The sequence below is a fragment of the Anomaloglossus baeobatrachus genome, chromosome 6, assembly GCF_048569485.1.
Source record: "Anomaloglossus baeobatrachus isolate aAnoBae1 chromosome 6, aAnoBae1.hap1, whole genome shotgun sequence".
Classification (NCBI taxonomy): Eukaryota; Metazoa; Chordata; class Amphibia; order Anura; family Aromobatidae; genus Anomaloglossus; species Anomaloglossus baeobatrachus.
In genome coordinates this window covers 293,308,793-293,322,097 of record NC_134358.1, presented here as the reverse complement: position 1 = coordinate 293,322,097, position 13,305 = coordinate 293,308,793, and the positions used below count along the sequence as shown (strand labels likewise).

At 43.2% G+C, this 13,305-nt stretch overlaps 1 protein-coding gene across 1 annotated transcript in view; it reads left to right on the top strand.

Annotated features, from left to right (window-relative positions):
- SLC6A3 (solute carrier family 6 member 3) overlaps positions 1–13,305 on the top strand; it is a 217,203-nt gene that overhangs the window by 167,546 nt on the left and 36,352 nt on the right. Inside the window, exons 11-13 of the mRNA XM_075314881.1 lie at positions 4,443–4,542; positions 5,786–5,886; positions 10,647–10,814. Of these exons, the coding sequence (XP_075170996.1) occupies positions 4,443–4,542; positions 5,786–5,886; positions 10,647–10,814 (369 nt within the window). The remainder of the gene's footprint in view (positions 1–4,442; positions 4,543–5,785; positions 5,887–10,646; positions 10,815–13,305) is intronic.

Sequence of the window (13,305 nt, the reverse complement as noted above, 5' to 3'; positions counted from 1 at the left end):
TCCTTCACGTGCGAGGCTAATCCCCTCCAGAACAGTGGAATGAGAGTCCTCTCTGACCACCCCAGTTCTGCAGCAAGTGTCCTGAAACTCACAGCATATTGACTTGAGGAGGTACGCCCCTGCTCCAAAGTCAGTAGCTGTAGGGCCGAGTCGTGAGTGACCTGAGGCCCCAGGAACACTTTTCACAAGGACTCCAAAAACTCCTTAGAGTCCTGTACTACGGGGTCATTCCTTTCCCACAATGGTGTAGCCCACTCCAGTGCTCTATCAGAGAGCAAGGAGATGATAAACCCCACCTTCGACCTCTCTGTAGGAAACCGTGCAGCCAACAGCTCTAGATGGACTGAGCACTGGTTCACGAATCCCCTACATGCCTTGCTGTTCCCCGTAAACTTTTTGGGCAGCGAGAGGTGAGGAAGGGTTGGAGTAGGCTTGGTGACTGACACCATTGCGGCCGCTTGAGCCACCACATCATCCATATCAGCAGCAAGAGCAGACTTCTCCAGAGCCCTCACTCTGGCATCAAGCTGCAGCATGAACTGACGTAGCTGCTCCATCTCCGCCATGCCAGCCAGACCCTGGCGCAGTCTTACTGTTACGGGGGAACTGGCAGATTAGGACCAGGGGGTATATATCCTAATCGCCAGTCGGGGCCCACCGTGCTCCAGATGACAAAGGAGCTGCTGGCACCTGAGGGTTAGGCGGAGACTATAGAGCTGGATGGCTCTGAGATAACCCAGGAACGCTGGGAACCGGTCACGTGTGTTGGGACACGTCAGACCGGACGACAACCCGATTAGCGTTTTGGTGCACCTAGCGCTACACCAACCACGTGTGCAGGAAACACGTCAGGCCGGGTGGTAACCAGGTAGCGTTGACCGGAAGACCGCCACGAAAGCGCCCTGTCGGCCACGTGTGTAGGACACGTCAGGCCGAGCGGTCCTCCGATTAGCGTTTCTGGCCACCTCTCGACTGGCCACGTGTGTAGGACACGTCAGGCCAGATGAGTACACCAGTAGCGTTGACCGGGAAGCCGAGGAGGATAAGGAACACCCTGTTACCTCCACAGGGGTCCTGGGGTACACTGTCCGTGCGCGTAGGGGGCACAACCGGACAGGTGGCGCAGCAGGTGCGTTGTCCGTGTGCATAGGAGGCACAATCGGACAGGTGGCGCAGCAGGTGCGTTGTCCGTGTGCGTAGGGGGCACAATCGGACAGGAAGCACAGCAGCCGCAGCCCAGTTAACGCCACTGGGCTGCTATAGCAAGACTGGAACGGCAGGAGGGAAGCACGGCGCCTGACCCTGATGTGCCGAGCCACGAATCTTGGCGTGACAGGCACCGTTCGCCTAACCCTACCTACCGCTTCCCAACATAGGCTTATGCCGCAATGAGGCTCTAACATGGAGGTGTGCTCTGACTGAGCAAATGTGAAGACTGCGCCCCTCCATGTTGTCTCCAGCCCCTTTTATAACCTGGGTCCGCCCCAAACCCAGGGTGGAACCACCAAGGTCCAATAGCAGAGTGCCATGTCATCAGTGACGTCACATGCGACCTATCCGGAACCGCCACGTCATTGATGACCTCATGGCAGCCACGCCCCAAACACTTCACCAGTCATCGTCTGACGACCAATACTGAGGTGCCAGATCATAGGGGCGGGCCTCTGTGAGCCAGTCCGGAGTTGCCACGTCATCAGGACACCTGACACCCTCTGCCCTATCAGGGCCTGCCACCTCACGGACATGCTCAGTGAGGTCCTTACTGGACCTAGCCTCTGATGCACTAAGTGCCTGAGCATGCTCAGTAGCCTGAGCCACAGGCTTAGAAAGCAGACTATCAGTTTGAGCATGCTCAGTAGCCTGAACTGAGGACTTAGTCTCAGACATAACACAAACAGGCTGAGCATGCTCACTAGGCAAAACACCGGGCTTAAACTCTGGCTGGGGTAAATCGGCGCACGCATGCGCACTAGCCGCCTCTCCACACTTAGACGTGGTGGAAGGAACAGCCAATTGGACGACCCGAGGCACGGCCAAGAACGGCAGCCGGTGCCTGGGCGCAACAGGAACCGCAGCAGGCTGCTTGCGGCTATGGCGGCGCCGGTACGTAACAGTCTATTTGGACCAGTATCCATCAAATAAAAATAGTGTAGAATGGGAGCAAGGGCACTATACCTACTGAGGCTCCAGCATGGATGTACATCACTTCCAGACCGAGCATTCATTTCCAGTGCTACGCATTTGGCTCATTGAATATGCACTGCTATGCCTGCCCACAGGCGTCTGTGATTGGTTACAGTCTGACGAGCCCCCAACCTGAGTGACAGGGTGTCTGATGCTTCCAATCACAGATGCTGTGTGCATCTACCGTGGTATAAAAATAAATAAAACATTTGGTGTAGGGTCCCCCATATTATGATACCAGCACAGATAAAGCTTACGGCTACAGGCTGCAGCCCCAAGCCGTGCGCCTATCTTGGCTTTCTTCCAATATAAGAGGAACCACATGTGGCTTTTTTTTTTACAAAAAAAAATATTTAAATAAATAATTTTAAAAAATGGCTTGCGGTCCCCCCCCAATTTTGATACCCAGGCATGATAAAGGCTTACAGCTAGGGACAGCCTAAAAATAGCAGACTGCAGCCTCCCGGGATTGTTGCATCCATTAGATGCAACAAGCCCGGTGCTTTACCCGACTCTTCTCGATTGCCCTGATGTGGTGGCAATCGAGGTAATATTAGAGGTTAACGGCAGCCCACAGTTGCCCCTAAGCTCTAGATTAGTAATGGCAGACATCTTTGAGACCCCCCCAATACTAATCTGTAAGTGAAAAGAAATAAACACAAACACTTAAAAATCCTTTATTTCAAATAAAAGACTAAAAAGCACCCTCTTTCACCACCTTATTAATACCAAAATACCCCTGCAGGTCAGACGTTATCCACACGAAGTCCAACAATGATTCAGCTCTGCTACAGCTGAAATTACAGCATGCAGCCATAGAACAATGACTGAACCTGCAGAGCCAGAGACTGAGCAGCGATCACCGGTGACATCACTCAGGCTATATGAGATAGGCGCACGGCTGGGAGCTGTAGCCATATGCTTTATCTGTACTGGGTATCATAATATGGGGGAACCATGAGCCAAATATTTTATTTATTTATTTACTTTTATACCATGATACTGACCAACAGACAGCACCTGTGATTGGTTGAAGTCAGACATTGTGACACAGGCTGGGGGTGCATCTGACTGCAACCAGTTAGAGGAGCCAGGGTAGCCGGTAGGTGAGGAAAGCAGTGCATATGGATGAGCAATGATTAGTGGCCCATCACTAATAGCAAGTAAATTGCAAAGTTGCGTGTAATTACATTCACTTTGTAATTTAACCCAAAAGATAATGCAACCCTTTAACTGCACTATGACCCTATAGCTTAACTTTTGGGTCCATTTCACATAGTGTGTGTACATAGAATATACTCAGATCGGAAGGCCCAGGCCAACCATTTCATGAACTCCGATGAAGCAGTTAGCTCATATTGGAAGACCTAGCTTTCCGGCCAATTCTGCTTGTTTTTCAAGCACTTCGTAACTTTCACAATTTAAATCAGTCCTCCAACATTTATTTTTTATTTTACAGCTGGAATGGTCCTTTAAATCTAAGTCCCCTGCCCCGTCTTATTCTCACCCACCGGTATCTTCCACTTCTATTACTGCTGTTCCTGTCGGTCTTTGGCAGTTTGTGACTTGCAGACTACTCTGGTGTTTAATGGAGCGTGCTGAAGGTCAAAACAATGCAAGTCTATAAGAGCCTTGTTCTGGCTCTCATAGACTTGCATTGAGTGCTTGTGACGTATCTTCTAACTTCCGGACAGCGATGTATAGCATAAGATGGCACAATGGGATTGGAGCAAAGCTGAAAAAAGATGAAAACGCTGGAGGGGGAGTATAACAATGGGATCAGTGGATATAGATTTAAAGCATCATTCCAGCACTGGAAAAAAAAAACCTTTTGAATTGGTTCTTTACGTTTTTGAACAACATCTTTAAATCTGTTCACAATCTGACAGTTTAAAGAGACATTTGGTGATATAGAGACAAAGAAAATCATGACACTCTGTAGACTCAAAACTAAAATCAAGTTAACAGAGCATGATGAAAAATGATGAATAAGGTCAAACAATCACAAATGTACATATTTGCTTTTTTTTTGTAACAGACTACCAAAATGACAATTACTATTGTTTTGTGGCAATACCAATGTTTTAATTTTCTCGGTTTTTCATGAATGACCTAAAAATGTCAGCACTGTGTTAAGCAATGTGCTTTAATGGAGGGAAGTTTTCACAGGGAAAATCGATTTTTTTTTTGTGTCACATCCAAGAAGATAAATAAGTATCCTTCTGTAAGTGACAATGATGTTCTTTCTTTTATTTTAGGGTGGAATTTACGTTTTTACTCTGCTTGATCATTTTGCAGCAGGTACCTCGATTTTATTTGGAGTACTCATTGAAGCTATTGGAATTGCCTGGTTTTATGGTAAGAACTGATCACTGGTTATTCATATACACTATGCACAATTCATTGCCTTAATTATTTTGCTCTTTCCTTCAATTTCATATTATACCTTTATTTTAAGGCTGATACAGATCTTGGAAATTTTATCGCTGCTTAATAACCATAAAGTTAAAGGGGTCTTTTCATCTCTATTGTTGGACTTTTTGCCACTTGCTTGTCAATTTTCTAGTACTCTCAGGGGTACTTTGCACACTACGACATCGCAAGCCGATGCTTGCGATGCCGAGCTCGATAGTCCCCGCCCCCGTCGCACATACGATATTGTGTTATAGCTGCCGTAGCGAACATTATCGCTACGGCAGCGTCACACGGACTTACCTGCCCTTCGACGTCACTCTGGCCGGCGAACCACCTCCTTACTAAGGGGGTGGGTTGTGCGGCGTCACAGCGATGTCACATGGCAGGCGTCCAATAGAAGCGGAGGCGCGGAGATGAGCGGGACGTAAACATCCCGCCCACCTCCTTCCTTCCGCATAGCCGACATGAGCCGCAGGACGCAGGTAGGAGATGTTCCTCGCTCCTGCGGCTTCACCCACAGCGATGAGTGCTGCCGCAGGAACGAGGTACAACATCGTAACATTGGTCCTTCCGAAATTATGGAAATGACCGACGCTACACCGATGATACAATTTCGATGCTTTTGCGCTCGTTAATCGTCTCAAAAACAATTTACACACTCCGATATCGAGAATGACGCCGGATGTGCGTCACTTTCGATTTGACCCCACCGACATCGCAGCTGCGATGTCGTAGTGTGCAAAGTACCCCTCAGGGTCATTATATGACCCCATTGACTTGTATGGTGCTGCGATATAGCAGCAGCATCTAGCTCACTTTGGACACATACATCAGGTGACGCCACCAAAGTCGCCACATACACCCAGCCAAATTAATGCTTCCCAGTAAGTTTTAGTTATGTGGTGCTCTTTTTGGTAAATCACTATGGCTGTCAGATGAAAAATTATTTTTGATCTTTCAGTCCTGATTTCCACTTAAACATAGGCCCCACAAACAGAAGCCAAACCAAATGTGTTTATTCTTGAATAGTAATGGCATTTGTGTCTACTAGACAGTTTCTATTCCTTTATTTTAGCATTCATACCCAAAATATGACTGACTGTTTTGATCTTTTTTCACTTCTTTACAACACTATTACAGAACTTCCGTAAAGGTTACTTATAATACATGTGTGTATTTTCACCAGGAGTTAATCGCTTTAGTGATGATATAAAGGAAATGATTGGAACGAGACCGGGATTGTACTGGAGACTTTGTTGGAAGTTTGTCAGCCCTTGTTTTCTCCTGGTAATTATTACATATCCCATGTCAATATATTATCTATCTATCTATCTATCTATCTATCTATCTATCTATCTATCTATCTACAGTCAGGGCCAGAAATATTTGGACAGTGACACAAGTTTTGTTATTTTAGCTGTTTACAAAAACATGTTCAGAAATACAATTATATATATAATATGGGCTGAAAGTGCACACTCCCAGCTGCAATATGAGAGTTTTCACATCCAAATCGGAGAAAGGGTTTAGGAATCATAGCTCTGTAATGCATAGCCTCCTCTTTTTCAAGGGACCAAAAGTAATTGGACAAGGGACGCTAAGGGCTGCAATTAACTCTGAAGGCGTCTCCCTCGTTAACCTGTAATCAATGAAGTAGTTAAAAGGTCTGGGGTTGATTACAGGTGTGTGGTTTTGCATTTGGAAGCTGTTGCTGTGACCAGACAACATGTGGTCTAAGGAACTCTCAATTGAGCTGAAGCAGAACATCCTGAGGCTGAAAAAAAAGAAAAAATCCATCAGAGAGATAGCAGACATGCTTGGAGTAGCAAAATCAACAGTCGGGTACATTCTGAGAAAAAAGGAATTGACTGGTGAGCTTGGGAACTCAAAAAGGCCTGGGCGTCCACAGATGACAACAGTGGTGGATGATCGCCGCATACTTTCTTTGGTGAAGAAGAACCTGTTCACAACATCAACTGAAGTCCAGAACACTCTCAGTGAAGTAGGTGTATCTGTCTCTAAGTCAACAGTAAAGAGAAGACTCCATGAAAGTAAATACAAAGGGTTCACATCTAGATGCAAACCATTCATCAATTCCAAAAATAGACAGGCCAGAGTTAAATTTGCTGAAAAACACCTCATGAAGCCAGCTCAGTTCTGGAAAAGTATTCTATGGACAGATGAGACAAAGATCAACCTGTACCAGAATGATGGGAAGAAAAAAGTTTGGAGAATAAAGGGAACGGCACATGATCCAAGGCACACCACATCCTCTGTAAAACATGGTGGCGGCAACGTGATGGCATGGGCATGCATGGCTTTCAATGGCACTGGGTCACTTGTGTTTATTGATGACATAACAGCAGACAAGAGTAGCCGGATGAATTCTGAAGTGTACCGGGATATACTTTCAGCCCAGATTCAGCCAAATGCCGCAAAGTTGATCGGACGGCGCATCATAGTACAGATGGACAATGATCCCAAGCATACAGCCAAAGCTACCCAGGAGTTCATGAGTGCAAAAAAGTGGAACATTCTGCAATGGCCAAGTCAATCACCAGATCTTAACCCAATTGAGCATGCATTTCACTTGCTCAAATCCAGACTTAAGACAGAAAGACCCACAAACAAGCAAGACCTGAAGGCTGCGGCTGTAAAGGCCTGGCAAAGCATTAAAAAGGAGGAAACCCAGTGTTTGGTGATGTCCATGGGTTCCAGACTTAGGGCAGTGATTGCCTCCAAAGGATTCGCAACAAAATATTGACAATAAAAATATTTTGTTTGGGTTTGGTTTATTTGTCCAATTACTTTTGACATCCTAAAATGTGGAGTGTTTGTAAAGAAATGTGTACAATTCCTACAATTTCTATCAGATATTTTTGTTCAAACCTTCAAATTAAACGTTACAATCTGCACTTGAATTCTGTTGTAGAGGTTTCATTTCAAATCCAATGTGGTGGCATGCAGAGCCCAACTCGCGAAAATTGTGTCACTGTCCAAATATTTCTGGACCTAACTGTATCTATCTATCTATCCCTCTAGCTATCTATCCCTCTATCTATCTATCTATCTCTCTATGTATCTATCTATCTATCTTTTTCCTTTCTCTTGTTGATGATCTAGTTGAAATTGACCTTTCTGCTGAAGATTTGCTACTATTTATCAGACACTACATATTATAGAGAACAGTAGTATTGTTAGGCTCTAAAGGGGTTACTTCACTTAAGATTGATGGCACATTAATAGGCTCACTAGACGAATCGCTGTAGTGAACCAGTAATGCTTAGAAAACATCATGCTTTTTGGGCCTATATTGGCTCCACTTCGGAATTTATTTGGGCTTATATTTTTTGGCACCTTATGTTTGGCCCAATATTGCAACTGGCAAAAAAAAAAATAAGGCCTCATTTTGATCAGATTGTGATCAGAGATTGGTTCGAGAGCTGTCCGATGTTGTTAAGCACTTATAGACTTGTCTTGCTGATTGTTATGCTCGCTAGGGATTTTAGTAAACCCACTGGGACGCAACGCACAGAAACCGTAAGGGGCTTGACTACGGACTTTACCCAGGTTCTCTCCAGAGCCCCTAATGGTGGAGGTGTTACGATGCAGGGATTAGTTTGGGTGCTACTCAGGAGACTGGTGTTGTGTCGGATGGCCCTAAGGATACGAGAGCAATAGTCACTGGCGGTAGATGAAAATGGGAGCCATCAGTTACACATACAATCCATGTCTCCCTACCTTGGCTAACTGCTTCATGGAAATATATAAACCAGATGGTCAGTTTGGGTCTTCTGATTTGAGCACATTTCATGTACACACAGTGTGAAACCAACCCAAGTATTAAGTTATAAGATCCTAGCGTAGTTTAAGGGTATTTGAGTAAAATTGCTTGAGAAATTTCATGCAACTTTGAAATTAACTTGTTATTAAGATAATTTCTGTTCTCAAGAATTGAAGGATTTTTAATTTTATAGATTTCTGTTGCTTGATTGGCCACTAAAGATGCCACTAAAGATGAGCGAACCTTTGGAGGTTCGGGTCTCTGGCAGCAAATGAGCTTAGCTCCAGAGGCTCGAGCTTGACCCAAATCCCAGATCAAGTCACTGATTGGCAGTTTGAGTCTACATGTGATCACGCTGTTGTTACCCCCAGAGTGCACTGTTCAAACACTGCAGGTGGCTCGCACAGGGCTGAGCACCAAGCGTACCTGAGCACAGCTTTGCTGGCATGAGTTTTGTTCACATGTAAAGCATCCGAACCCTAAACCCGACCCTTGATTTTTAAATAAGATCTTTGGTTCGAAAACCAAAGCTCAGGTTTGCTCATCTCTACCGGCCACCTCTGTGTTCTATGAGCAGTGGATATTCTCTTAGGTAAGCAGCAGAGTGCTCTCAAAAGCTTTGCTATAGAGCTTGCAAGTAATGTTCTAAAATTGGCCATATCACTGAATCTAGCCAGTTTTAGTGTCTCAGAGCTCCTCCAATGCTACAAAGGCTAAGCTGTTTCATATAACAACTTTTTAGAGTAAACAGTTTGAGTCAGAGGTGCAACCATGCCACTGGTCCAAACCATCATTCACCAGGAGAGCACCGTCCATTGTCTAGCCAGAATCTGGGAGGCCAGAGAGTGATGTGCTCTTGAAGACAGAAGATGGACCAATCCATTTAAATTTTAATGACTAATTAAGTGTAATTGACATAAATATATATTATTCAATTTCTATTTAAATTAATGAGCTATTTTTATAATGCAGAACAGCATAGGTTGTCTAGAGCACATATATAAAACTCTGACCCGCGGGAAAAATCTGGCCTGGCGGCTGATTGTATTTGGCCTCCAATGCCAGTCACCCATTATTGTTTATGGAGGACTTTGTGGGGCTTATTGTTCTGTATTGAGGAAAATGTGCAGCCATATTCTGTATGGAAGACTATGTGTGGCACATTATTCTGTATGGAGGGCTATGTGAGGCCCATTATTCTGTATGGAGGTTTATGTGGGGTCCATTATTGTGTATGGAGGGCTATGTGGGGCCCATTATTCTGTATGGAGTGCTATTTGGGGCCCATTATTGTGTATGAAGGACTTTGTGGGGCCTATTATTGTGTATGGAGGACTATGTGGGGCCCATTATTCTGTATGGAGGACTATGTCGGGCACATTAGTCTGTATGGGGACTATGTGGTGCCCATTATTCTGTATGGAGGGCTATGTGAGGCCAATTATTGTGTATGGAGGACTATGTGGCACCCATTATTCTTTATGGAGAGGTATGTGAGGCCCATTATTCTGTATGGATGGTTATTACTCAATATATTTGAGTTTGACATACTTGCTCTAGTGCAAGAAATGCTATCTGTGACTCTTACCTTCTCTGGTCAGCAGATGAAAATCTTAAATACAGGATTTATCTCTAATAACACAGAATCTTCTAAAAAGCTATTTAGAAATGTACAACCCCATTAAATTACAGTAGTCTAAAGCTATATATAAGACATTTCTAATGTTCTATAAACCACTTACTGAAATTAATTTATTATTCACATGAGTGCAAAGTCTAATTTTAAGCACCATCACTCAAGTGTCTTTATTTCAATTTATGTTAGCTCTTGACACCATAATATACAGTATCTTTGTAAATGCGTTGGCAACGATAAAAAAAACTTTTGTTCTGTTCATTTAAATAAGTAAACTGCATTTATTATGGTTCTTAGTTAGCAAAAAATCCAACATTAAACAATTTTCTCAAGATACAAAAAAGTCTATTATTTTTCTGTAAAATGAAAGCTACTCCATAAAACAGATTGCCAAAAAACTGAAGACTGTAAAAAACAGCGTCCCCTATTGTTTAGATAAAAAGGTGTAAACTGGATTGAGTTCATTTGGGGAATAAATTAGATGCGTCAAAATTGATATGTAATCAAAGTAGAAAGTGTATACAGATCAGTTTCCTAGGTCCATCTAAACAGCTCAAGGCATGGACTGCATATTTATATTTTAATTTATTTATCAGTAGTAGTAATTATAATTTGCTTTTTCCCCAGTTTGTGGTTGTTGTCAGCATTGTCACCTATAGGTCTCCAAAATATGGAAATTACACATTCCCAGAATGGGCAAACGTGATCGGCTGGTTACTTGCGGTTTCATCTATGGCAATGGTACCAATTTATGCTATATATAAATTTTGCTCTCTTCCTGGATCATTTCGAGATGTAAGTAGTTTTATATGATTGTGTTCATTACCTATCTATTGATTTTATGTTTTTATATGTATTTATATAAATGATAAAAACATGGAAACATCATTTTAAAAACATCTCCTTTTTTTCAGTATCAGGTATGGGTGCCATATGCAGTTAATTGCCTTGGTATACTACCATTGAGAATTTTGGTTGTCTGAGGAATGTTCTAACATGCTGAATGCAGTTGGGCATACAAATTATCAAGATCTGTTGCTTCCATCAACTTTTGTAATTGCTAACCAAGGATGTACAAGACTCGCTTGATGGTAGACAAGTTCATAGACATTGTAGGCCATGGTAGCAGGTTTAGGCCTTGCAGGCTGCTCATAGTAGCACATGCAACATGTGACTTGATATTGTCATGTTGAAGTTCCTGAGACACTTTGAAATGGCTATACCACTGGTTCCATTAACTAAATATAACGTCTAGCTATCAATGTACCTGGAATGAAGAAAAGAGGGGTTTTGGCAACCATACATCATGCAACTCTACACCATAATCCTAGGAGTAAGACCAGTAAGACATTCTCTTAGAAAGCTTCTTCATGGCGTTGCCCATGATGTCCACAGACTAATCTCCAGTTATCATTATATGCAAGACAAAAGTGAGACTCAGTGCTGAAAGGGATACAACATTAAGTCCAATCTCCATTGCTGTTTTGCTCTACACAATCACAGACTCTGAGAGCAATGGCGTGAGTTCAATGAAAAGGGCTTGATAAGGGAAATTCACACCAATCTTTTTCCTTAGATTATAATGTGGAGTGGGAAAATGTATAGACACTTCTGGTTTTCATTCCAGGTTCAAGTTCATTCATTATGACAGAACATTTGAATTAGCCGTGCACAATACTCATGCACATACCATTCTAATTGTCCGTATTCCAAATTATGAGTCTGATATGTGTATGTATACAATAATCACGCAGTGATCAGATCGAGTTGTCATGATCAGAGCAGGAAATAGACTGCTTTAATCTCGGAAGTTCAAATACTTTTATAACTGTCTATTGGAACAGACTTAGGGCGGCGTTACACGGGACGATATATCGTGCGATCGCATGAGCGATCGCACCCACCCCCGTCACTTGTGCGTCATGGGCAATTTGTTGCCCGTGGCGCACAAAGTCATTTACCCCGTCACACGTACTTACCTCCCGAATGACCTCGCTGTGGGCGGCGAACATCCTCTTCCTGAAGGGGGAGGGATGTGCGGTGTCACAGCGACGTCACACAGCGTCCGCCCAATAGAAGCGGAGGGGCGGAGATGAGCGGGACATAACATCCCGCCCACCTCCTTCCTTCTGCATTACCGGCGGGACGCAGGTAAGCTGTGTTCGCCATTCCCGGAGTGTCACACGGAGCGATGTGTGCTGCCTCGGGAACGATGTACAACCGGCGCGCAGAAGGAGGAACGACTTTATGAAAATGAACGACGTATCAACGAGCAACGATAAGGTGAGTATTTTTGCTCATTCACAGTCGTTCGTAGCTGTCACACGCTACGATATCTCTAACGATGCCGGAAGTACGTCACGGAAGCCGTGACCACGACGACATATCGCTCAGTATAGCGGGTGACTCCGGCCTTAGGGTTCTCCCAAGGGTGTAATTAATTATATTATTATGTTTCAAAGCAACGAGTACGTAGAACATAAATGTAATATTATGACATAGGATTCAGACATATGTTAAAACACTTCCTGATGTTGTATTTTTCTAAGTTGCGAGAGAAAGCAGAAATAGTTTATGTATTTCTTAATTTGGCAAATTCCATAGTCTAAAATATAGGAAAAATATCTTTTAACACTAGAACTACTGAGGTAGTCATTTTGACTACTTTGCACCATGTATTTCTATATAGGTGTCAAGAGTCCAGTAGTTCTAGTGTTAAGTGTCTTTGAAAGTAGATATAGTTGCAAGCGCCATCTTGTCCTGTATTTTGGATATCTTCATATAATTATGTCCATAACACATTAACCCCATCAATAGCATAGCAGCCAAGGTGTGTGTGTGTGCATTTCTCCATGAGGCTTTCATACTCGACTCTGACTAACTCAAGATAATTTGAAAATTTCATTTTCATTTTTGTATCATTTTCATATTATTAACATATTTATTCATTTGGTTATTTTTAAAATCCACCAACTTTTCCTTCTTGATGTTGTTATTTTAATGTTAATATTGTGGAATTTATATGTGTGTATACAGTTAGGTCCAGAAATATTTGGACAGTGACACAATTTTCGCGAGTTGGGCTCTGCATGCCACCACATTGGATTTGAAATGAAACCTCTACAACAGAATTCAAGTGCAGATTGTAACGTTTAATTTGAAGGTTTGAACAAAAATATCTGATAGAAATTGTAGGAATTGTACACATTTCTTTACAAACACTCCACATTTTAGGAGGTCAAAAGTAATTGGACAAATAAACCAAACCCAAACAAAATATTTTTAT